We start from the raw sequence: 22,597 nt of genomic DNA on the forward strand, positions 1-22,597 counted from the left end.
GAGTGTGCATTTCTAACCTCAGCAATGAGAGCTGAATTGCTCTCTAAGGGGTTTGTACTACCTCTTGGTGGAGTCCCCACCAGGTGCCAGGCACTTTGCTGCTGTGGATCCAGAAATGAGCAGTGCTATTCTTGCTTCAAGGAGCAGGGAGATTAACTATATAATAGTGGCTGGGTGCAGTGGCTCATGCCTATAATCCCAGCACTTTGGAAGGCAGAGGCAGGGGGACCACTTGAGCCAAGGAGTTTGAGAATAGCCTGGGCAACATGATGAAACCCTGTCTCTACAAAAAGTACAAAAATTAGCAAGGCATGGGGGCACATCTGTAGTCCCAGCTACTTAGGAGTGTGAGTTGGGGAGATCGCCTAAGGCCAGGAGGCTGAGGCTTCAGTGAGCTGTGATCACGCTACTGACCCCAGCAATGTCGTGTCATGTCATGTAGTGTCTTCTCTTCTTTTTTTTTTTTTTGTGCAGTAGAGTTTCGCTCTGTCACCCAGGCTGGAGTACAGTGGTGCCACTTTTGGCTCACTACAACCTCCACCTCTTGGGTTCAAGCAATTCTTGTGCCTCAGCCTCCCAAGTAGCCAGGATTATAGGCTTGTGCTACCACTGCTGGCTAATTTTTCTATTTTTAGTAAAGATGGGATTTATCATGTTGGCCAGGCTGGTTCTTGAACGCCTGACCTCAAGTGATCCACCCACCTCAGCCTCCTAAAGTGTTGGGACAACAGGCATGAGCCACCATGCCTGGAAAGACTCTATCTTAAAAAAACAAAACAAATGTGTGTGTGTTTGTAAGAGAGTGTGTGTGTGTGTATATGTATGTATGTATATATATATACACATATGTGATGCATGGTAAATGTATATATGTATGTGTATATATATGAGTCTATGTACGTATGTATGTGTGTGTGTGTATATATATATGTATGTATGAAGGAAATGGCAAAACCACCTTCCAGGGGCTGCAGCTGACTCCAGAGGACCCCAGAGGAGGCTGATGAACATAGTGCGTGATAGTGGAGCAGGATGAAAAGGGTGAGGGCGTCAGGCTCCTGGAGGACTGAGTGTGGATGCAGGTGCAGAGACGGTGTAACTAGGATGTCCAGGCAGGGGAGGGGGGATGGACAGGCACTGGGGGTCATGAGGGTTTCATAGAGCATATGCAGTGTGTCCCAGCTGGTGACAACCTTGCTCTTCCTGGAACATACTGTACCCATTTCCATCTTCGGGCCTTTGTGTTTACTATTTGCTCTGCCTGGAATAGTCTATCTCAGACATCAGTCTAGATGTCACCACCTCTGGGGGGGCCTCCCTGATAACACCTTCTATGAGAACCCCTCCCTCCCACCATGCTTTGCTCTGCTTTGGTTTAGTTGTTGTGGCACTTACCATTGCCAAACATAATACATATTGATTTGTTCATCTGTCTCCCCATGAGAATGTAATTCTTTGAGACCAGGAATTTTGTCTATTTTATTCACAGCTGTATCCGCAGCTCCCAGAGCAGTGCCCAGCCCTTTGGCTTTCAGCTATTCTTTATTTTCTGAATGGCTAAATAAATGGATGTGACCATCATCATGAGAATCTATGGATAATAACGGCAAACATTTAAACACACTCAATGTGCCAGGCACTTCACTAAGCACTCGGCCATGAACTTGGTCTCCTCAAATCCTCATGTCAATGCCACGAAACTGACCCCATCTATTTGTCTCAGTTTTATAGCTGGGGACGTGGTGGGGTTTGTATTTGAACCTCATTCAACCCCACACTCCAGCTGGGACCCCTGGCTGGATCTCTGGCCAGTTCTGGGAAAGACAGAGGCAGGTAGATTTCATCCCCAAGCTGTGGAGTCTGACAAGCATTTGTACCCCCTGGGTGGGACTCAGATCCTTGCGTAAGGGGGAACTTAGGCCGAAAGTGCCTGGGCTACAGGGTTATGGGGACCCTAGGAGGCTCACTCCTCTTGACCCAATCCTGACTTCTCTGAAAGGGAAGGAGGGCTCTTACCTTCTAGCTGTCTGCAACAGGAACTGAAGGGAGGCCACACTAGCCATCCCCCAACTTTGGTTTGCAAAACTCTGAGTGTGGTGGGGAAATGAAGGGCTGGCTTGCTAACCACAATTGAAGACTCATTTGCACAGGCAAAGCGGGGGCAGGGGTGACTCCTCTTGCCCTAGCAGAAGGGACTGACTGCTGCAGGCTGCTGTCTTGCTGGAACCAGTCACGCCCCACCATTGAGCCTGGGTGATCGGACACAGTTATCAGCTGCGGGCTTTGTCGTCCTCCGGCCTCAGTCTTCTCCTTTGATAAATGGGGGGAAATAATAATGTGGCGATTCTGTGAAGCTTTAGTAAGGAAATGCACCTGAAGCCTTTGCTCAGTGCCTGACTCGTGGTGAATACTTGGGGGGATGTTTGCTGTCACTGTTACAGTGGTAGTGGTCAATGGTGGTGGGCACCATCAGAGCCTCTGTCCTGGCTTCCAGGCCACATGGCAGCCATTTTTAGGAATAATCCTCAGGTTAAGCAAAAGAGGATAAGAGAATATTCCCTAATGCATGCTCTTCTTTTTCTTTTTGAGCTGAATGTGCCCCCACCTGCCTTTTGTTGAGACACTGTCTCACTCCATCAACCAGGTAGGAGTGCAGTGGCACAGTCACAGCTCACTGCAGCCTCTATCTCCTGGGTTCAAGCTGTCCTCCCACCTTACCCTCCCAGGTAGCTGGGACTACTGATGTGCACCACCATGCCTGGCTTGTGTGTGTGTGTGTGTGTGTGTGTGTGTGTGTGTGTGTGGTGGAGATGGGATTTTGCCATGTTGCCCAGGCTGGTCTCAAATATCTGAGCTCAAGCCATTTTCCTGCATGGCCTCCCAAAGTGCTGGGATTATAGGCATGAGCCATTGCGCCCAGCCAGAATCTACCGTTTTAGTTAGACTTCCATGAGTGGTCTGATATCCAGTAGATTGCATGAAGATCAGACCCTGTTTCTGCAAAGCTAGAGAAAGAGGCCGAGGCCCACCGTCCTTGGAGCTGGTGGTGGATCCTGTGGGTGACCCACTGGCCATAAGGGAGCAGGGTAAGTGCCCAGATAGGAAGATGTCAGTATACGAGGGCCAGACACCCGTGGTCAGCCACTACGTGATGGCATCCCGGGTGCCCATCCTGGTGCTGACGGTAACTCAGGGAAACGAGTCACTCTTATAAGATGTGACGAGGACTGGGAAAGGGGAGGTCCAGAAGCGGAAGGTGCCTTGCAGAGTGGGGCGTCGCGTGGGGACTCAAAGCCAAGGTGAGGGTGCTTTCCTGCTGGGACCTGTCTTGCAGAACCCATTCCTTCCCCGACCCTGGCCTGTGAGAGGAGCCCACGGCATGAGGTTAGGGTGTCTGCGGTTCAGTGACTCCGGAAGGAAAATCACCGTTTTAAAGAAGGAGGGCTTTACCTTTCGGCGGCCAGCTTTCCAGGCCAAGAGGGCTGCGTGGGCCACAGCCTCGTTGTGCAGTAGAGTCACTGGGCTCTGGAGAAGCTTCTGGAGGATCAGGACCTTCTCTTGCAATCTGTCCACCCCCTTGGGTCCTTTTTCTTTTTGACTGTGGCTCTGGTCAGTACCAGGGTCCTGAGCCAGCGTTCTGGCTTGGGTGGCTGTTCCCTGTGGATGAGGTGGGAGGTGCCTGGAAACCCCTGGCTTTTCCTGTTAATCACTGACAAGGTAAAAAGGTACTCCTGCTTGTTGTTTTTTTTTTTTAATTTTTATTTTAAATATTATTATTATTTTTTTGCCGGGCATGGTGGCTCATGCCTGTAATCCCAGCACTTTGGGCGGCCAAGGTGGGTAGATCACTTGTGGTCAGGAGTTTGAGACCATCCTGGCCAACATGGTGAAACCTTGTTTCTATTAAAAACACAAAAATAGCCAGACATGGTGGCAGGTGCTTGTAATCCCAGCTACCCAGGAGGCTGAGGCAGGAGAATTGCTTGAACCCAGGAGGTGGAGGTTGCAGTGAGCTGAGATCATGTCATTGCACTCCAGCCTGGGCAGCAAGAATCTCACTGAGTCACCCAGGCTGCAATGCAGTGGTGTGATCACAGCTCACAGCACCTTTCACCTCCTCGGCTCAAGCAGTTCTCCCACCTCATCCTCCTGAGGAGCTGAGTCCACAGGCATGCACCATCTCTCCTGGCTAATTTTTATGTACTTTTTATTTTTATTTTTTGTAGAGATGAGGACTTATAGCCAAGGTGAGGGTGTTTCCTGGGCTGGTCTCAGTACTCCTGGGCTTGAGTGATCCTCCTGCCTTGGCCTCCCAAAATGCTGGGACTATAAGTGTGAGCCACGGTACCCGGCCTCCTGCGTGTCTTACCTAAAGATTGCCTTTGACAGGGAGTGCTAAATTCTTCTGGCATCTCTCTCTCTGCCTGCAGAGACCTACCTGACTTCAAAGGAAGGATTCATCTTTAGCCAGAAGCTAGCCGGTTCACTTCAAGGTTTTCTGAGAGGTCATTCAGGGAGCAGCTACAAGAATGTGGGGGTGGGGATGGGAGGTAACTTATCTCCAGGCCTGGAGGCCTTATCTCCAGGCCTCCCACGGTGGGCTACCCTCACTGACTACCTTGGTGTCTTTGGCATCAAAACCCAGCCAGGTGGCTCTGACTAAGTGACTTCATCTTCCTGGGCTGTCTCTGGAAAATGGAGTTTTCTCCCCAAGATTGGCAGGAGGATTAAAGATTCTGAGGTCAGGTCTGACAGCTGTTAAATGTTTAGTAAGAGGGATCTGGTTTGTTTCTGTCCCAGTAGGTGTTTCTGCCCTGGACTTGACCTTGGCAGAGCTAAGTTTTCTGCAGGCTGCTGGCAGAATTGCGAGGGCGGTCTGTGTGAGTGTCTCGGCCCTGGAGCCAGCACGGGTGGTGTGGGGGCACTCTGGCTCTGGAGCTAGACTGGCAGGACTCAGACCCCAGGTCACCCAACCTGCCTGAGCCTCAGTTTTCTCTTCTGCCAAATGGAGGTGTTGATAATGGTGGTTACTTAGGGCTGTGGGAGGGACTGCTGAGATGATGGTCAGAGAGCACTTGTCACGTGGTTGGTAGACCCTGGATCCTCAAAGCTGCTGCTGCTGCTGCTCTTAGGGGTTTTGGAGCTGGGGCTCCTTGAGGGATGTTCCTGAGAGGGAGACTCTGGTAGAACCCACCTGGGCCAGGGTGAGATCTGAGCAGGGTAGGGAGGAGAACCTATGGGGACGAAGGCATGGCTCCCCTTTCCAAGGGCTCTCTTGATGGGGACAATGTCTTTTAACAAACCTCCTGCCTGTCCCTGGAGCTTCTTGGCTGTGAGCTGAGGAGTTGTTTGTTCCTTCGGTCTTTACTTATTTTAGACAGTCTTGCTTTGTCACCAGGGCCAGGCTGGAGTGCAGTGGCATGATCTCGGCTCACTGCAACCTACTCCTCCCGGGTTCAAGCAATTCTCCTGCCTCAGCATCCTGAGTAGCTGGGACTACAGGTGCGTGCCACCGTGCCCAGCCAATTTTTGTATTTTTTAGTAGGGATGGGGTTTCACCATGTTGGCCAGGATGGTCTCGATCTCTTGACCTTGTGATCTGCCCGGCTTGGCCTCCCAAAGTGCTGGGATTATAGGCATGAATCACTGCACCCAGCCCGTTCCTTTTATCTTTTATGGCTACCTCTGGATTCCTCTTGGGTTGATGGCAGGCAGCCTTGGTCCACTGCAGAACTGGGTACTACTGCAAAAGTGGCAAGTCCTTGCTGTAATGTGCTCTCTGGAGGACAGGCCCCATAAGCCAGGGGAGAGGCCATTGCCCACCGTCTGGCGTCATGGTTGCTGCTTTTCTCAGTGGGAGGAGGCAGAGGCACCCAAAGAGGAGGAAGCTGGGCCTTCCGGGTGCCACTTACTTAGTTTGGTGTCAGTTCTGTTATTAATTCATGGTGGGACCTTGCATAAGCTCCTTGTCTGCTTTGAGCCTTAGCATTTTATGTCTGCAAAATGGGGATAATAATGACTTCTGGGTCATAGGGTGCTTGAGAGTATGGGGATAATTTAAGTGAAGCAGTTAATATAGTGCCTTACACACAGTGAATGCTCAGTAAGTAGCTGATATAATAATAATGATGACGGCTGGGCACAGTGGCTCACACCTGTAATCCCAGCAGTTTGGGAGGCTGAGGCGGATGGATCACCTGAGGTCAGGAGTTCGAGACCAGCTGGCCCAACATGGTGAAACCCCATCTCTACTGAAAATAAAAAAATTGGCCGGGTGTGGTGATGATACTCGGGAGGCAGAGGTATCAGAATCGCTTGAACCTGGGAGGCAGAGGTTGCAGTGAGCCCAGATCATGCCACTGCACTCTACCTGGGCGACAGAGAGAGACTCTGTCTCAGTAATAACAACAATAATAATAAGAAGAAAACCATGCTATTACTTATATTAGTATCCTGTGGCTGCCATAATATAAGCACCACAGACTGAGGTGACTTAAAACAGAGAGCATCCCTTACCCCTCCCAGTGGATGGAGTACAGAAATGTACTCCCTTGCGTTTCTGGAGGTTGGAAGTCCAGAATCAAGGTGTTGGTAGGGCCGTGTTCCTGCTGTGGGCTCTAGGGTAGGAGCCTTCCTTGCATCTTCCTGGCCTCTGGTGGCTGCTGGTGACCCTGGGTGTCCCTTGGTTGGTGGATGTGGTATTCCCATCTCTGCCTCTGTATGTGTCTGTCCAAATTTCCCCATTTGTAAGGACACTAGTCTCGGGTTAGGACCCACCCTAAACCAGCTTGAGCTCAGCTTGACTACATCTGCAAAGACTCTATTGCCAAAGAAGGTCACATTCACAGATACCAGGGATTGGACTTCTATATATCTTTTTGGGGGATGCAATTCAACCCTTACCGTTAGCCACTTATACTTTCTTTCCAGGGCCAAGGACAAGACGAGAGCCATTTTCATACTGAATTGATGTCAACCAGGGTTTTCATACCCTAGGGGCTTTCCAAATGCCACAGCTGACCCAGTCTCTGCATTTCTCAGATGGGGAAACTGAGGCCCAGGGAGGCAAAATGACTCTCCGAAGGTTACATAGGAAGGTAGCGGCAGAGGTGGGACCGGATTGTGGATCTCCTGGTGACCTGTGTTAGCCCACATGTCAGCCATGGCTCATATTTCCACCTCTGGAGCCAAGAGGTTCTTGCCGTCTGTAGGGGAGAGTACTCTGGGTCTCGGCTTCTCATTTCATCCATCCCTGGGTAGTGGTCAAGAGGGCAAGCTTTGGAGCCTGGCCGCTCACGTTCAAATTTTGGCTCAACCATTGTGACCTTGGGTGAGTCTGTGATTCTCTCTGCTTCAGCCTCCCCACTTGTGAAAGGAAGACAATCATCTCAGCCGCACAGGAATGCACAGGTGTCAGGACCCCTGTTGTGCACACTGGTTTATACTAAGTGTTTCTATAAATGTGGTTTCCCTTCCCTTTTCTTTTCTTTGGTTTTCTCTGAAGCCAGAGGTCCTTAGTAGGAAGCTGAGGACCAGCGTTCTCTATGGGGAGACTCAACATCAGTTAGTACTCTAGAATTTACTCCATGCAGCCGGTTAAGGTAGTTGTCTATATTCTCAGAACTTTTCTTTTGCTGTAAAAAGCAAGCAAACAAAAAAAGACAAACTAGCAAACTCAAAGAACGAGAATATGTCTACGTGAGGTGCTGCTTCGGATGGAAGTCAGAAAAGTGTGTGTGTGATGAAGTGAGAGGCTGCTGTAAAAGGGAGGTCTGCTTTTACTCTTCCGCCAGTGTTCAGACCACCTCAACTCCTTGCCGACATTCCTAGGAATCGTGTTCCCAGCTGACTTCTATAGCTGTGAGACCTTTGCCTTTTCCAAAAGAGCAGGCACCCTGCAGGCCACTTCCTCTGGGTTTCAGTGCCCAGCTTATCAGGAGGCTGCATGAATGTCTATTTCTAGCCAGGCGGGAAATAGGATGGGTTCTAGCAGAGGGTGGAGCGCAGAGGTGGCTGGTAGCATCCACTGGGAGGGGTAAGGGATGCTCTCTGTTAGGGACCCCTGTGCCGTGGGTGCCATGGCAAAATAGGAACACCAGGCAGTGCCCAGGGAGCCTGAACCAAGGTGGGCAGCGTGGTCATCTTCTCAGTTCCCTTTCCATCTTCCTGTTCAGTACCAACATGTCTCTCTTATTTTCTGTCTCCTTGATACTGTGTATTTTTTTCTTGACTTTTTGTTGAGATTATTGAAGATTCACGTAAAGTTATAAGAAATAATACAGAGCGATCTCATGTGGATGTCACCCAGTTATCCCCAGTGGTAATGTCTTCCAAAACTACAGTACAGTATCACAACCGGATATCAATATAGACGACATTGATGGAATCCACCACTGATCTTATTCAAATTTCCCATTTTCCTTGAATTTGTGTGTATTTAGTTCTGTATGATTTTATCACATCATGCATAGCGTCCTGTATCACGGTCAAGAGACTGAAGCAGCGTAGTGATTTCTTAGTCACTCCTTAACAGTTACACCAACTCCATTTCCAAAATGTTAACATGTCTCTCTTTGAAAGATATGAAATTTCTTTTTTTTTTCTGAGACAGAGTTTCACTCTTTCTCCCAGGCTGGGGTGAAGTGGTGCCATCTTGACTCACTGCAACCTCAATCGCGAACTGGGTTCACGCGATTCTCCTGCCTCAGCCTTCTGAGTAGCTGGGGTTACAGATGCATGCCACCATGTCCTGGCTTTTTTGTATATAGTGTAGAGACAAGGTTTTACCATGTTGGCCAGGCTGGTCTTGAACTTTTGACCTCAGGTGATCCCCCCACGTCAGCCTCCCAAAGTGCTGGGATTAAGGCGTGAGCCACCATTCCTGGCCTGAAAGATATGAAATGTCTTTATTAAAATATAACTTGCAGCCATAAAAAAGAATGAGTTCACGTCCTTTGCAGGGAAACGGATGAAGCTGGAAACCCTCATTGTCAGCAAACTAACACAGGAACAGAAAACCAAATACCGCATGTTCTCATTTATAAGTGGGAGTTGAACAATGAGAACACATGGACACAGGGAGGGGAACATCACACACCAGGGCCTGTCGGCAGGTGGGAGGTTAGGGGAGGGAAAGCATTAGGACAAATACCTAATGCATGTGGGGCTTAAAACCTAGATGATGGGTTGATGGGTGCAGCAAACCACCAAAACCACCGCGGCACATCTGTACCTATGTAACAAACGTGCACATTCTGCACATGTATCCCAGAACTTAAAAAAAAAAAAAAAAAAAAAATATATATATATATAAAAAAAACACAGTTACGGTAAAATGGGTACACCTCTGTGCCGTTCCTAAGGTCCCAGTGACCCAGTCCTCTCAGGTGACCCCGCTCTGACTTCTGTCTCCATCGGCGAGTCTTACGTGGCTAATTGGCTTTGGCCTCCCTTAAAAGCCTCTTCTCTCCCGTTATGACTCAGAGAACCAAGCGAGGGCTTTGCTTCGAGTGGACAACCGTTTCTAGGTAGAATTTAACAATATTGTCCCTTTCCACTGATTTTATTATTCTGTAGTTCTTGTTGAATATGGTGAGTGTTGCTGGTTTTCTTTTTGCCAAAAACATAAAATAACTCTTAACATATATCAGTTCAGATGAAAAAGCCGAATTGATAAAAAAAAAAAAAAAACTATCAGATAAGTAGTATCAGCAGTAGGCAGATATAGCAAACCTTAAAAGGCTGATAGACGAATGTTTGCAGTTTGAGTAACAATGCATGTGGCTCCTTCCCTACCACCAAAAACTGTCAATCCATGTGTGGGGGGGAAAAGTCTCATCTAGTTTTTGTGTAATGAGAGTTCTCTGGGTAATTCTGATATACAGTACTGGTTTAAGTAAAGTGAAATTAGCCTATTAAAATATTAGTAGGTTGTATAGAAAGTAAGGAGCCCTTTAATTTATTGCCTTAATAATTTTTGTTACATTTCTATACCACCTGTACTGTTTTATGTCTCATACTTATTTTAAGATCGATCACTATTTTTAAACTTTATTTTATATAGGAAAGAAACTTGATTTCACAGTTTAGAGGTGGCAGATATGTATTTTTTTTAATATATATGAAAATAAACCGGTCGGGTGCAGTGGCTCAAGCCTGTAATCCCAGCACTTTGGGAGGCCGAGGTGGGTGGATCACGAGGTCAAGAGATCGAGACCATCCTGGTCAACATGGTGAAACTAAAAATATGTTTTATACTAAAAATATAAAGCATTAGCTGGGTGTGGTGGCATGTGCCTGTAATCCCAGCTACTCGGGAGGCTGAGGCAGGAGAATTGCCTGAACCCAGGAGGTGGAGGTTGCAGTGAGCCGAGATCGCACCATTGCACTCCTGCCTGGGTAACAATGGCGAAACTCTGTCTCAAAAAATAAATAAATAAAAAATAAAAAATAAAATAAACCATAGTTAAGACATGACACAGGGTGGACACTATTTAAATTTACTTTCTAGCAGGAGGGTGAAAACACCAAGTTTAAGTGACACTGAAATAATGAACGTTTAGGCTGGGCGTCGTGGCTCATGCCTGTAATCCCAACTCAAAGGGGAGGATCGCTTGAGGCCAGGGATTTGAGACCAGCCTAGGCAACATAGTGAGATCTCATCTCTACTAAAAATAGAAAACCTCGCTAGCTGTGGTGCGTGCCTGTAGCCTGAGTCACCCAGCTTTAGGAGGCCGAGGCAGGAGGGTCCCTTGAGCCTCGGAATTCAAGGATGCAGTACGCTGTGATTGTGCCTGGGTGACAGAGCGAGACCTTTTCTCCAGAAAACATAAAGAATTATCTGATGGCCATGTTGGAGGTGTTAGTGGCAGTCATGTAAAGTTCCTCCTGTTCTCATTGTCTCCTGAGTTTGGAAATGATTGAGAAATGAAACATCGGTAACCGGTGAAGGGCGATGAGATGACTGCCTGCAGAGCGCGGCTTAGAACTGAGCCCTGACACCTGCCCCTGACCTGCCCACACTGTCACTAGCCTAGCTGGATGCCCATAGGTGTCTCAGAGCAGCAGTCCCCAACCTTTTTGGCACCAGGGGCTGGTTTTGTGGAAGACAACTTTTCCGCGGGCCAGGCTGGCCTGGGGGAATGGTTTCAGGATGATTCAATGGTGTTACATTTATTGTGCACTTTATTTCTATTATGATTACATTGTAATATGTAATGAAATAATTATACAACTCACCATAGTGTAGAATCAGTGGCAGCCCTGAGCCTGTTTTCCTGCAACTAGACAGTTCCATCTGGGGCAATGGGAGACAGTGACAGATCATCAGGCATTAGGTTCTTTTTTTTTTTTTTTGAGATGGAGTTACCCAGGCTGGAGTGCAATGGCCTGATCTTGGCTCACCGCAACCTCTGCCTCCTGGGTTCAGGCAATTCTCCTGCCTCAGCCTCCTGAGTAGCTGGGATTACAGGCACGCGCCACCATGCCCAGCTAATTTTTTTGTGTATTTTTAGTAGAGACGGGGTTTCATTATGTTGACCAGGATGGTCTCGATCTCTTGACCTCGTGATCCATCCACCTCGGCCTCCCAAAGTGCTGGGATTATAGGCTTGAGCCACCGCACCCAGCCCAGGCATTTGGTTCTTATAAGGAGCACGCAACCTAGATCCTTCGCATGCACAGTTCACAGTAGGGTTTGTGCCCCTCTGGGAAGGAGGCAGAGCTCAGGTGGTAATGCTGCTAGACCCTGCTCACCTCCTGCTGTGCAGCCCGGTTCCTAATAGGCGACAGACAGGTACCAGTTTATGGCCTGGGGGTTAGGGACCCCGTCTTAGAGGCACTCCCCCTCTGAGTGGCAGGGAACAGGGCAGGGCATGTGGTCTCTTAGGGGTGGATCCAACCAGAACAAGATGAGGAGGCTGGGCTGAGTATCCTCAGTGCCTTCTTCCAGACAGTGGTCCCTCCCTCCCTTGGGGAGGGGGAGTCGCAGAGGGGAGAGAAGCTTCAGTTTCCCCAGCATCACTTCAAACTCTTATCCATCAAATAAGACATCCAGGCTAAATGTTCATTATTTCCCTGCATGAAAATTAAGCATTAGAATCACAGAGCTAATAATTTGGGTATAATGATCTGGGAAGTGTCTCTCCACATGGAATAAGGAGACTGGTTCTCCCCGCTGCTCTCAGCAGTCTCAACTGTGTTGTTTATTATCTCTTTAACAAAGAAGATAAGGGCAGGCCCACCCTAGATCTGCAAGCCTAAAAGTAAACTTCATTGACTGATTGGTGGAGATGGAGTCTCACTCTGTTGTCTAGGCTGGAGTGCAGTGGCATGATCTTGGCTCACTGCAATCTCCATCTCCTAGAATCAAGCCATCTCCTGCCTCAGCTTTCCTAGTACCTGAGATTACAGGCGCCCACCAACATGCCCAGCTAATTTTTGTATTTTTAGTAGAGACAGGGTTTCACCATGTTGGCCATGCTGGTTTCGAACTCCTGACCTTAAATGATCTGCCAGGCTTGGCCTTCCAAGGTGCTGGGATTACAGGTGTGAACCACTGCACCTACCCATAAACACTTTTGCAGTTTTTTTCAGATATATCTTTATGGGGTATATGTTATTTTTCCATTTTATAGATGAGAAAATAGGCAAAATGGAGGCTTATTCATGCAGCCAGGAGAGGAAGAGCTGGATTTAACTCATGGCTTCTAGATTATTCCAGAGCTGGGTTCCTTCTGCTCGTCTGTGTGGGCCTTGGAAGCCCCTTTTGTCATTATGTGTTCTGCTCTTCATCTCGCCTATTCCCCTAGCTGCCATGTCAGACACTGCTACATGTGTGAAAGAACCTAACACCTTTGAGTTTTCTTAAAGCTGGGTCCTTGGCTGAGGTCAGTAAACAACCCTGGGGCTTCTTACTTAAAGTGAAACCACCAGCAGCTGGGAAGGTGGTGTTGCAAGGCAGTACAGAAAGACATTCATCCCGGTAGCTAAACTCACCTTGGCTGAGCCCTCCTGGGGCCACGTGGTTTTTATTTCATGTTATTTCATTGGGTTTGCATGACAACTCAATGATAGGCACCACTGCTTGTACAGAGGAGGAAAGAGCAAAGAGAAGGGAGGGAACTTGGCCAGGTTCCTGTGCATCCCTGGGGAGCACAGCCAGGATTTGAACCAAGGCCTTTGTACTCCAGAACTGCCTAAAAAGGGAGGCTGTCTCCTCTTCTTCCCAGGTGAGCTGCAGTCTGCAGAACTTAGCCAGGATGCAGGAAGAAACTCAGAGGAGCCTTTCTTCCTCTTGCTGGGGAGGCGCCTCAGCATGGACTCTTTGGCGCTCCTATTGCAGATGTGGATGGAGATGTGGATTTGCACGTATCATATGCTGGTCTGAGCAGGGCCTGTCCTCCCTCCCAGACACGGAGCTGTCTGAGGGCAGGACTGTGTCTGCTGCAGTGTGACGTCCCTAGTACTCAGTGTGGGGGTTGGTGACTGCTTGGTTGACTGAATGACTGAAAGAAAAGAGGGTGGAGTATGTGGGAAGATGCCCCAGCCTTCTGACTGTGTGCTCGCTTGAATACGTCTTGATCTTCCAGAGAGAAATTTTTGTTAAGCTTATTGGCAGGTGGTGCCCCATGAGGTCATGTATGGGAATTGGGGAAAAGCCCTTGTTTCTGGCGTCAGGGGTGGGAGGACATTCCAGAGGTGGGAGGAATATGAGAGAGACAGACGATCGGTAGTGGGAGGAGGAAGGAAATGGGAGCTTAACGAACAGGGTCATGGCCCGGCCAGCAAAGGGGTCGGTGGTGTAAAGCGGGGACTGTCAGGAAGTTATGAATTGTCTGGAGGGGGCCCAAAACCCCCAAGCGTGCACCAGAAGGTGATGGGTGGGCAGGGAGGGCCAAGGGAGGGTGGCTGGAGTGGGCTACCAGCCTTTGAAGCTGACTCCAGGAGACTCGGTGTATAGGGGGTGGTTTGCAGGGGGTGGGGGTGGAGGGATGGGTGGTGGGGGTGGGGTGGACCTGGGAAGACCAGAGGTGATGCTGGGAAGGGGATGGGGTTGTGAAAAATGAAGCCTCATTTCTGTGGCTGGGTTATCTCACTTTCTTCAAGCAGGAAACTCGGCCGCTGAGCACCACCTTGCAAGAGGTGGGGTCTGAGCTCTGCTGACCACAGCCTCCCTTGAGAATAAAGTGTTGTTTAGTCACTGAATGCTCTTGTCAAAAATTGTAACCAGTGCAGATAAAGCGCTCCTCAGCCATCATTTATCCATCTCCTTTTCACTAGTGGTGCCTGTTGTCAGGAATGGGTGGAAATTCTTTGGCACACTTTCTCACAGCCTTACGCACACAGGTGCACACCTGCAAATAGGCACATTCCTTCTCACCTGAACCCAGTACATACCTGAAAACACTAGTGAGGGACGTTTTTGGATTGCAGTATATTACTTCATATCACACAAAGACAAATGCTGCTGCATTACCAAGTGATTGAAGTGTCCCACCAATTTCCTCAGTATCACTCAACACGCTTAAGTACCTCAAATCAGCCCACCAGGATTTTTTGCATGGACACAAAGCATCTGCAGCAACAAACACCCAACTTTTGGGTGCTTTGATGCGCTGATTACTGGGCATGTTTGCAAAGAGTACATAGGATACTATACAGTGATGGTTCTGAATTGCGATATCCTTCTATCCTCCGAGTACCTTGTACTAGAATGGAAAAAACAGTGAAATGATCTGTTAAAAATACTGAAGAGTCATTTAAATTGAAACCTGGTTGGTAGTTGGCTTGTCAGAAGCAAATGCTGGGATGAAAGAATAACTCGAGAATCCGCAGCATGTAAGATTTGGTGTGCCTTTCGTTGTGCATCAGACCTCTTCTCTTCCATTGCAGACAGAAACACCCCTTCCCTTTCTTCTTCTTTTTTTTTTTTCTTGTTTGAGACAGTTTTCTTCTGTTGTCCAGGCTGGAGTGCAGTGGCATGATCTCGGCTCACTGCAACCTCCACCTCCTGGGCTTAACTGACTCTCCTGCCTCAGCCTCCCTACTAGCTGGTATTACAGGTGCACACCATGCCCAGCTAATTTTTCTATTTTTGGTAGAGTTGGGGTTTCACCATGTTGGGCAGCCTGGTCTCGAACTCCTGATCTCAAGTGATCTGCCTGACTGGGACTCCCAAAGTGCTGGGATTGCAGGTGTGAACCTCCACAACTGGTCCACACTTTCACTGTTTTCATTGGCACCTGCTCATGAACCCCATACAGCAGGTCTATGATCTGGATGGCACATTTCAAGTAAAAAAAAAAGAGTTAATACGTCATAGTAGACATTCAGATAGTGAGAATTTGCATAGTGGCAGACATTTGCGTATAATATGTACATGCACACATGGGCATGTACGTGTGCACACACCTGGGCGTATACATCTAGTCTCCTGTTTACATAGGTCAGCAAGGAGTTTTTCTCATGTCGGTACATAAGGATCTGCCTCCTTAATGTTAACAGCAAATAAATTGAGACACTGCGTTCTTTGTTTTTTTGTCTGAGACTGGGTCTTGCTGTCTTGCCAGGTTGGTGTGCAGTGTTGTGATTCCAGCTCCCTGCAACCTCAAACTCCTGGGTTCAAGCAGTCCACCTGTCTCACCCTCTTGAGTAGCTGAGACTAACGGTGTGCACCAGCATGCTTGGCTAACTGGGTTTACTTTTTGTAGAGGTGGGATATTGCTTTGTTGCCCATGTTGGTCTTGAACTCTCTGGTCTCAAATGATCCTCCTGCCTCAACCTCCCCAAGTGCAGGGATTACAGGCATGAGTCACAGCTTCCTGCCCCACGTTATTTCTTAGGCCTCACATGTGTCCAGCTTGATTCAGTTGGGTTACTAGTTAAAAAAAGTAGCTAACAAGTATAGAGAAGTTTCTACGTCTGTGTTTTCTTCCCCCACTACATCTTTGTTTTATCAGGTAACATTTATTGATTTTTTTATTTTTATTTTTTGAGACAAAGTCTCACTCTGTCACCAGGCTGGAGTGTAGTGGTGCAATCTCGGCTCACTGTAACCTCTGCCTCCTGGGTTCGAGAGATTGCCCTGCCTCGGCCTCCCGAGTAGCTGAGACTACAGGCCCGTGCCACCACACCGGGCTAATGTTTTGTATTTTAGTGGAGATGGGGTTTCACCATGTTAGCCAGGATGGTCTCGATCTCCTGACCTCATGATCCACCCACCTTGACCTCACAAAGTGCTTGGATTACAGGTGTGAGCCACCATACCCAACCTATTGTCAGGTACTATTTTAATTTACAAACACACGTGTATAGACACACACTCATTTGAACTTCTCAAGAGCACTGTGTGGTAAGTATCACTGTCACTCCTGTTGACATGAAGAAACAGAGGCACAGAGAAGTGCAGTTACTTTCCAAAGCCATCTGCTATAAGCTGGGGAGCTGGGACTCCAGACGCCCGTGAGCTGGTTCCAGAGTCTGTCCACCTCATCATCACTAGCCGCATTGCTCCTCATGACTTGAGTTTGCAGCCCTGCACTAGAATCTTGTTCCCAGCCTCGCGTCAGAAAGGTGACTTGGATGCACTTGTTGAGTGCAGTGGGCCTGATCGCTCTCCTTGCAGCTCTGCTTCCCTGTGAGTAGTGCGATCCGCATTCACCAAGATGCCCCTGCCTGATGCCAGATCAAGTGATGGGTACGTCTACAAAAACGCCCACCAACCCCCTCGGACCTTGCTGATTACCAGATAGAAAACCACCGCAGATATCAAGGAATTTCTTTCTGCATCTTGCACCTTCTGGTAGTTCACAGGATGGGCATGTGATGGGCAGTCCTCTGGTGCCTCTGGGCCTTGCCCACTGCCCATGCAGAGGCCTGGACAATGGCAGTAATAGCCGCAAAGGGCTTGGTGATGGCTCCACCGCTGCCCTATCATAGGAGGCCCCAGCCATGGGGCTCATTGCCTGGGGGTGGCTTTCTAACTGTGGGCACCATTCCTGGCTTGGGCTGGTGGCTGGACAGCTCCATGGCATGAAGCGGGCACCACACATCACACCTGCAGCTCCTGCCGCCTGTATCCCTGAGGGTGTGGTCGAGAAAGAGACAAAACCGTTTTTCACTCCTAGGGTGAAAAACCCAAGAGAATTGAAAACGCATTCAAACAAAAACATGTATGTAAGTGTGTACAGAAGCATTGTTCCCAACAGCCAGGAGGTAAAAACAACCTAAATTCCCATCAGCGATTGATGTATGGATACACAAAATGGGATGTGTATGTGCAATGCACATTATTCAGCCATGAAAGGGAATGAAGTACTGATACATGCCACAGCATGGAAGAACCTGAAAACATGCTGGGTGAAAGAAGCCAGACATAACAGACAGCAGGTTAAAATTTCATTTATAAGAAATACCCAGAATTAGACAAATCGATCGAGATTGAAAGTCGGTTAGCGGTTGTATAGGAAGTGTGGGGATGAGAGGAGAGTACAGCTGAAGGGAACAGGGTTATCCTTTGTGGTGGTGAAAATCGACTGCGGTGATAGTTACACGTATCTGTGAACATACTAAAAACTATTGAATCGTATGCTTTACGTGGATGGATTTGTGAATTCAGAAAATCTGAGACAGGTTTCAGTTAATTTAAAAAGTTTATTTTGCCAGGATGTGCCCATGACATAGCCTCAGGAGGTCCTGACAACATGTGCCCAAGGCGTTAGGGGCACAGCTTGGTTTCATGTATTTTAGGGAGACATGAGACATCAGTATGTGTAACAAGTACATCGATCCTGTCTGGAAAGGCAGGACGACTTGAGGCAAAGGTGGGATGACTCGAAGCGGGAAGGGGGCTTCCAGGTCACAGAGAGACAAATGGTTGCATTATTTCGTTTCTGATTAGCCTTTCCAAAGGAGGCAATCAAATGTGCATTTATCTCAGTGAGCAGAGAGAGAACTTTGATTAGAACGTGAGGCAGGTTTGCCAAAAGCAGTTTCCAGAGTCATTTTCCTTTTAGCCTGTGATTTTGGGAGCCCAGGATTTGTTCCTTTCACAGATGGCATGGTGTGTGTCCTATAGCTCAGTCAAACCCAGGAGGGCCGGGCATGGTGGCTCATGCCTGTAACCCAGCACTATGGGAAGCCAAGGGGGCAGGATTGCTTGGGTTCAGGAGTTCAAGACCAGTCTGGGCAATATAGTGAGACCTCATTTCTACTAAAACTAAAAAAAAAATTAGCCAGGCAGGGTGACATGCACCTGTAGTTCGAACTACTCAGGAGGCTGAGACAGGAGGATCACTTGAGCTCAGGACTGGGTGCCAGAGTAAGACCCTGTCTCAAAAACAAACAAATGAACAAACACCCAGCAACTCAGAGAGAGAACACTGATATCTGTAGTTCCAGGGTTTGATTGCAGTGAGACAAGATCCCTGTTCTCCCAGGACTTAGAGGAGGAGAGAACAGATGCACAGGTAAACAACTCGACACATATTTGCTAGTACCAATTAGTGCTAGTGAGAAACTTTGTAGGACAGACGTGAAAATAATAGGTAGGTGTATCTAGAACCTTACATGCACAGAATGCAGCTCACACGCTGTTTATTTAGTCTTTTCACTTGCCCTTTTTTGTTGTTGTTGAGATGAAGTCTTGCTGTGTCGCCCAGGCTGCAGTGCAGTGGGGAACAATCTCGGCTCACTGCAACCTCTGCCTTCTAGGTTCAATAGATTGTCCTGCCTCATACTCCTGAATAGCTGGAATTACAGGCATGAGCCACCATGCCTGGCTAATTTTTGTATTCTTGTTAGAGATGGAGTTTTGCCATGTTGGCCAGACTGGTCTCAAACTCCTGACCTCAAGTGATCCACCTGCCTCAGCCTCCTGAATGCTGGAAGTACAGGTGTGAGCCACTGTGCCTGGCTTGTTTTCACATGGCTCTTGCCTTCTGAGCTGTTTTTAATTGAGCTAGACTCATGGTAAGGACTCAGAAAGCTTTTGATGTATCCCATTCCTTCTCCTCTAACTTAATTTTCTGCTCTCCTCCCCCAGCTCCCATTGTTGCCTGTGAATGGCCACGAACCTTTCCTCCTGTTTCGCTCTGACTCTAAGATGCCTTTGCTCCCCTCTATGGACTTCATTCTGTTCTCTTCCTTAATTCCAGGCCAGAGCCACCTCTTCTTGCTGCAAAGCTGAGATCTCGTTTCTCACTCTCATCTCCAGGAGGGCTGGAGTTCAAAGGTACTCCAGGGTCTGATAGCCCTTTCTACCGTGGTAGACAAGCTGCTCCCTGCTGCTCCCAGGCTCCTGTTTTACCAGCCTGGGAGCAGCAAGGGAGGGGAGGTTTTACCAGTAGTCCTGGCCAAATAGGTCCCCGGAGGATGCTGATGGGGCAGCTTGGGCCATGTGTCTGTTCCTGAACCAGTCACCGAGCCAGGGCACTTGGGTCATTCCCAGGCTCTTGCTGTCTCCTTCAGCTCATGGTTGAAGGTCGTGAGGGGTGAATCATCACCTCTATCTAAAGTGCATGGAATAAGCGCATCCCATGAAAAGGTTTTTTTTTTTTTTTAAGAAAGGGAAAGAAGAGACTGGTTGAGCTTGTTGAGCTTGTCTCTCTGTGCTAGTCTAGAGTTCAGTGGTCATCTTGTGGGGGGAAGCGACTCACCTTTGAGTCAGGTGGCCATCCTTGCCCAGTGGGTTTTGACCAGGAGTGGGTGGAGTCACATGGCAGCAGGGGCTGCAGAGAGGAAGGATGTCTTATTTGTTTCTGTCATCTGCTATACAACAAACTCTCCCGGTATTTAATGGCTTAAGACAACCAACTTTTATTTATTGCACATATTTCTACAATCTGGGCATGGTTGGGAACTGGGAGAGCTTGTCTCTGCTCCACGTGTTGTCAGCTAGGGTAGCTCACTGGGGCCAGAGGATCCACTTCTAAGATGGCGCAGTGCCCTGTGACTGTTGGCTGGGGGCTCAGCTGGGCTGTTGGCTGAAGGCATTGATTCTTCTCCCATGGCCTCTCCAAAGGGCTAGCTTGGGCTTCTCAAAGCATGGTGGTCTCAGGTAGTCCGACATTTTACACAGAGTCTGAGAGCACAAAATGGAAGGTACCAGGCCTTCTTTAAGGATTAGACCTCAGGCTGCACCCGCTGCCTCATGCTTGTAAACCTAGCACTTTTGGAGGCTGAGGCGGGCAGATCACTTGAGGTGAGGAGTTCCACACCAGCCTGGCCAACACGATAAAACCCCATCTTTACTAAAAATATGGAAATTAGCTGGGCATGGTGTCACATGCCTGCTATCCCAGCTAGTTGGGAGGCTGAGGCAGGAGAATGGCTTGAACCTGGGAGGTGGCGGTTGCAGTGAGCCGAGATTGCACCAGTGCAGTCCAGCCTGGGTGACAGAGTAAAACCCCATCTCAAACAAAGCAGAACAGAGAATCAGACCCTGAACTGGCATCGTACCATTTATGCCAGCATGCCAGTGCTCCCAACCTTTGTAGCACCCGCAGCCAGTTTCATGGAAGACACGTTTTCCGCAGATGGGTGGATTGCACATGGAATGGGTGCATCTTCAGGATGAAACTGTTCCACTTCAGATCATCAGGCATCAGATTCCACTAAGGAGCACACAACCTGAATCCCTTGCACGTGCAGTTCACCACAGGGTTTGCACTCCTATGAGAATCTAATGACACCGCTGATCTGACGGGAGGCGGAGCTCAGGTGGTAGTGCTCCCTTGCCAGTCACTCGGCTTCTGCTGTGCGCCCCCCGTTCCTAACAGGCCACGGACTGGTACTGCTCTGTGGCCTGGGGTTTGGGGACCCCTGATTTGTGCTACATTTCGTTAGTTAAAACAGGTCACAGAGACAACCTGGATTCAAGGCCAGCTGGCTCTGTGAGGTATAAATACCAGACACTGTGGCCCATTAGTAACAGTCCATTACTCTGGACTGTTACCAGAGTAATAATATACCACTCTCTTCCCACAGGCGCCGTGATATCTGGAACCCCTGTGACCATCCCAACCCTGGGGTTTGACTCTTAATCTTATTTTTAATTTGAAGCAGCTATTCAGTGCCTTCATTTTCTTTTTCCCCTTCGATTGAGCCGCAGACCACTTGTAGCTTTTGGGACTCAAGGGAAAAGATCTTCAAGGTCAAGATTAATAGGACAGGTGGACCTTTTAGACTGCCTGGAGTGATCTCTAGTGAGCATCAGTTTGGTCTGTTGTTTGTTTTGGTGGAATAGTCTGTGCTTATTTCCTCACCATCTGAGTTGCATTATAAAAATTAACTGTCCTAGTTTAACATGTTTCTGTCTCAGGAATGGGGTGAGAGAAAGCCCCAAACTCCTCATACTCCAGGGGTTTGTGGGGTGACAGCAAATGCCCAGGTAGGCTCTTGACCCTCTGTCCATTTCCAGAAGGAGTGGGCCCTGAGCCCAGATGCAGGGATAGCTTTGTGAGTTCTGGGCTGCAGGTATGTGGTTGCATCCTCAGGGGGAGTGAACTCCGGCTTCTGATTGGCTCATGTTAATTTCATTTTAGTGGATATCATGGAAATAAAAGAAATCCGCCCAGGGAAGAACTCCAAAGATTTCGAGCGTGCTAAAGCAGTTCGCCAGAAAGAAGACTGCTGCTTCACCATCCTATATGGCAATCAGTTCGTCCTCAGCACACTCAGCTTGGCAGGTGGGTGCGTGTGCTTGTGTCTGTGCTTTTCTTCCTCCCTGTGGCCAAGTCTCTTCCTGAAGAAGTTCTCTAGTAGCAGAATGCTCGCCCCTACCTGCTCATCGATGTGCATTTGGGGTCGTGGTTTCAAATCCCTGTCTTGCCCCTTTCTAGCTGTGTGTCTTTAGGTGAGTGACTTAACCTCTCTGACCTGCAGTTTTCTCAGCTGTGAAATGGGGAGAACAATAATGCGTATCTCATGGGGATATTGTGGGGAGTAGGTTAAGTGTCCCTCTGGCTCATGCTGAGAGCTGAAGAAATGCTGATTTCTTAACACCAAAGGCCAGGCTCTGTTGGATGAAAAATGTAGGCTGGGTGTGGTGGCTCATCCCTGTAATCCCAGCATTTTGGGAGGCTGAGGCAGGCGGATCACTTGAAGTCAGAAGTTTGAGACCAACATGGCCAACATGGTGAAACCCCATCTGTACTAAAACTCTAAAAACTAGTTGGGCGTGATGCTGTGCACCTATAGCCCCAGCTATTTGGGAGGCTGAGGCATGAGAATTGCTTGAACCAGGAGGTGGAGGTTGCAGCGAGCCAACATGATGTCACTGCATTCCTGCCTGGGAAACAGAGTGAGACTCCATCTCAAACAAAACAAAGAAAAAGAAAAAGTAAAATGTAACCTGCTTTCCTCCAGCAGATGTGGCTCAGCAAATCTGATTGACCTGAAGGAACTGTCCTGAGATCTCCTATTGCAGACTTTCCTCACTTTACTCAGGGGCAGGAGCTTATAGCTACTTTCAAGTTCAGTCCTAGAATTTATTGACCTAAAAGTATAAATACATTCAAGAGTGAGAGGGAAAATAAATATGATTAAAGTAGACCAAAGTGGGGGCACCTCTGAAAGTTGAGCAATGTAGGGACATTTA

At 48.4% G+C, this 22,597-nt stretch overlaps 1 protein-coding gene across 2 annotated transcripts in view; it reads left to right on the forward strand.

Annotated features, from left to right (window-relative positions):
* Positions 1-22,597, forward strand: part of PLCG2 (phospholipase C gamma 2) — a 181,378-nt gene that overhangs the window by 53,660 nt on the left and 105,121 nt on the right. For both annotated transcript variants that reach the window (XM_035282778.3, XM_078357838.1), the window contains one exon: positions 21,543-21,686. In XM_035282778.3, coding sequence (XP_035138669.1) covers positions 21,543-21,686 — 144 coding nt within the window. The remainder of the gene's footprint in view (positions 1-21,542; positions 21,687-22,597) is intronic.

Source organism: Callithrix jacchus, chromosome 20, assembly GCF_049354715.1.
Source record: "Callithrix jacchus isolate 240 chromosome 20, calJac240_pri, whole genome shotgun sequence".
Classification (NCBI taxonomy): Eukaryota; Metazoa; Chordata; class Mammalia; order Primates; family Cebidae; genus Callithrix; species Callithrix jacchus.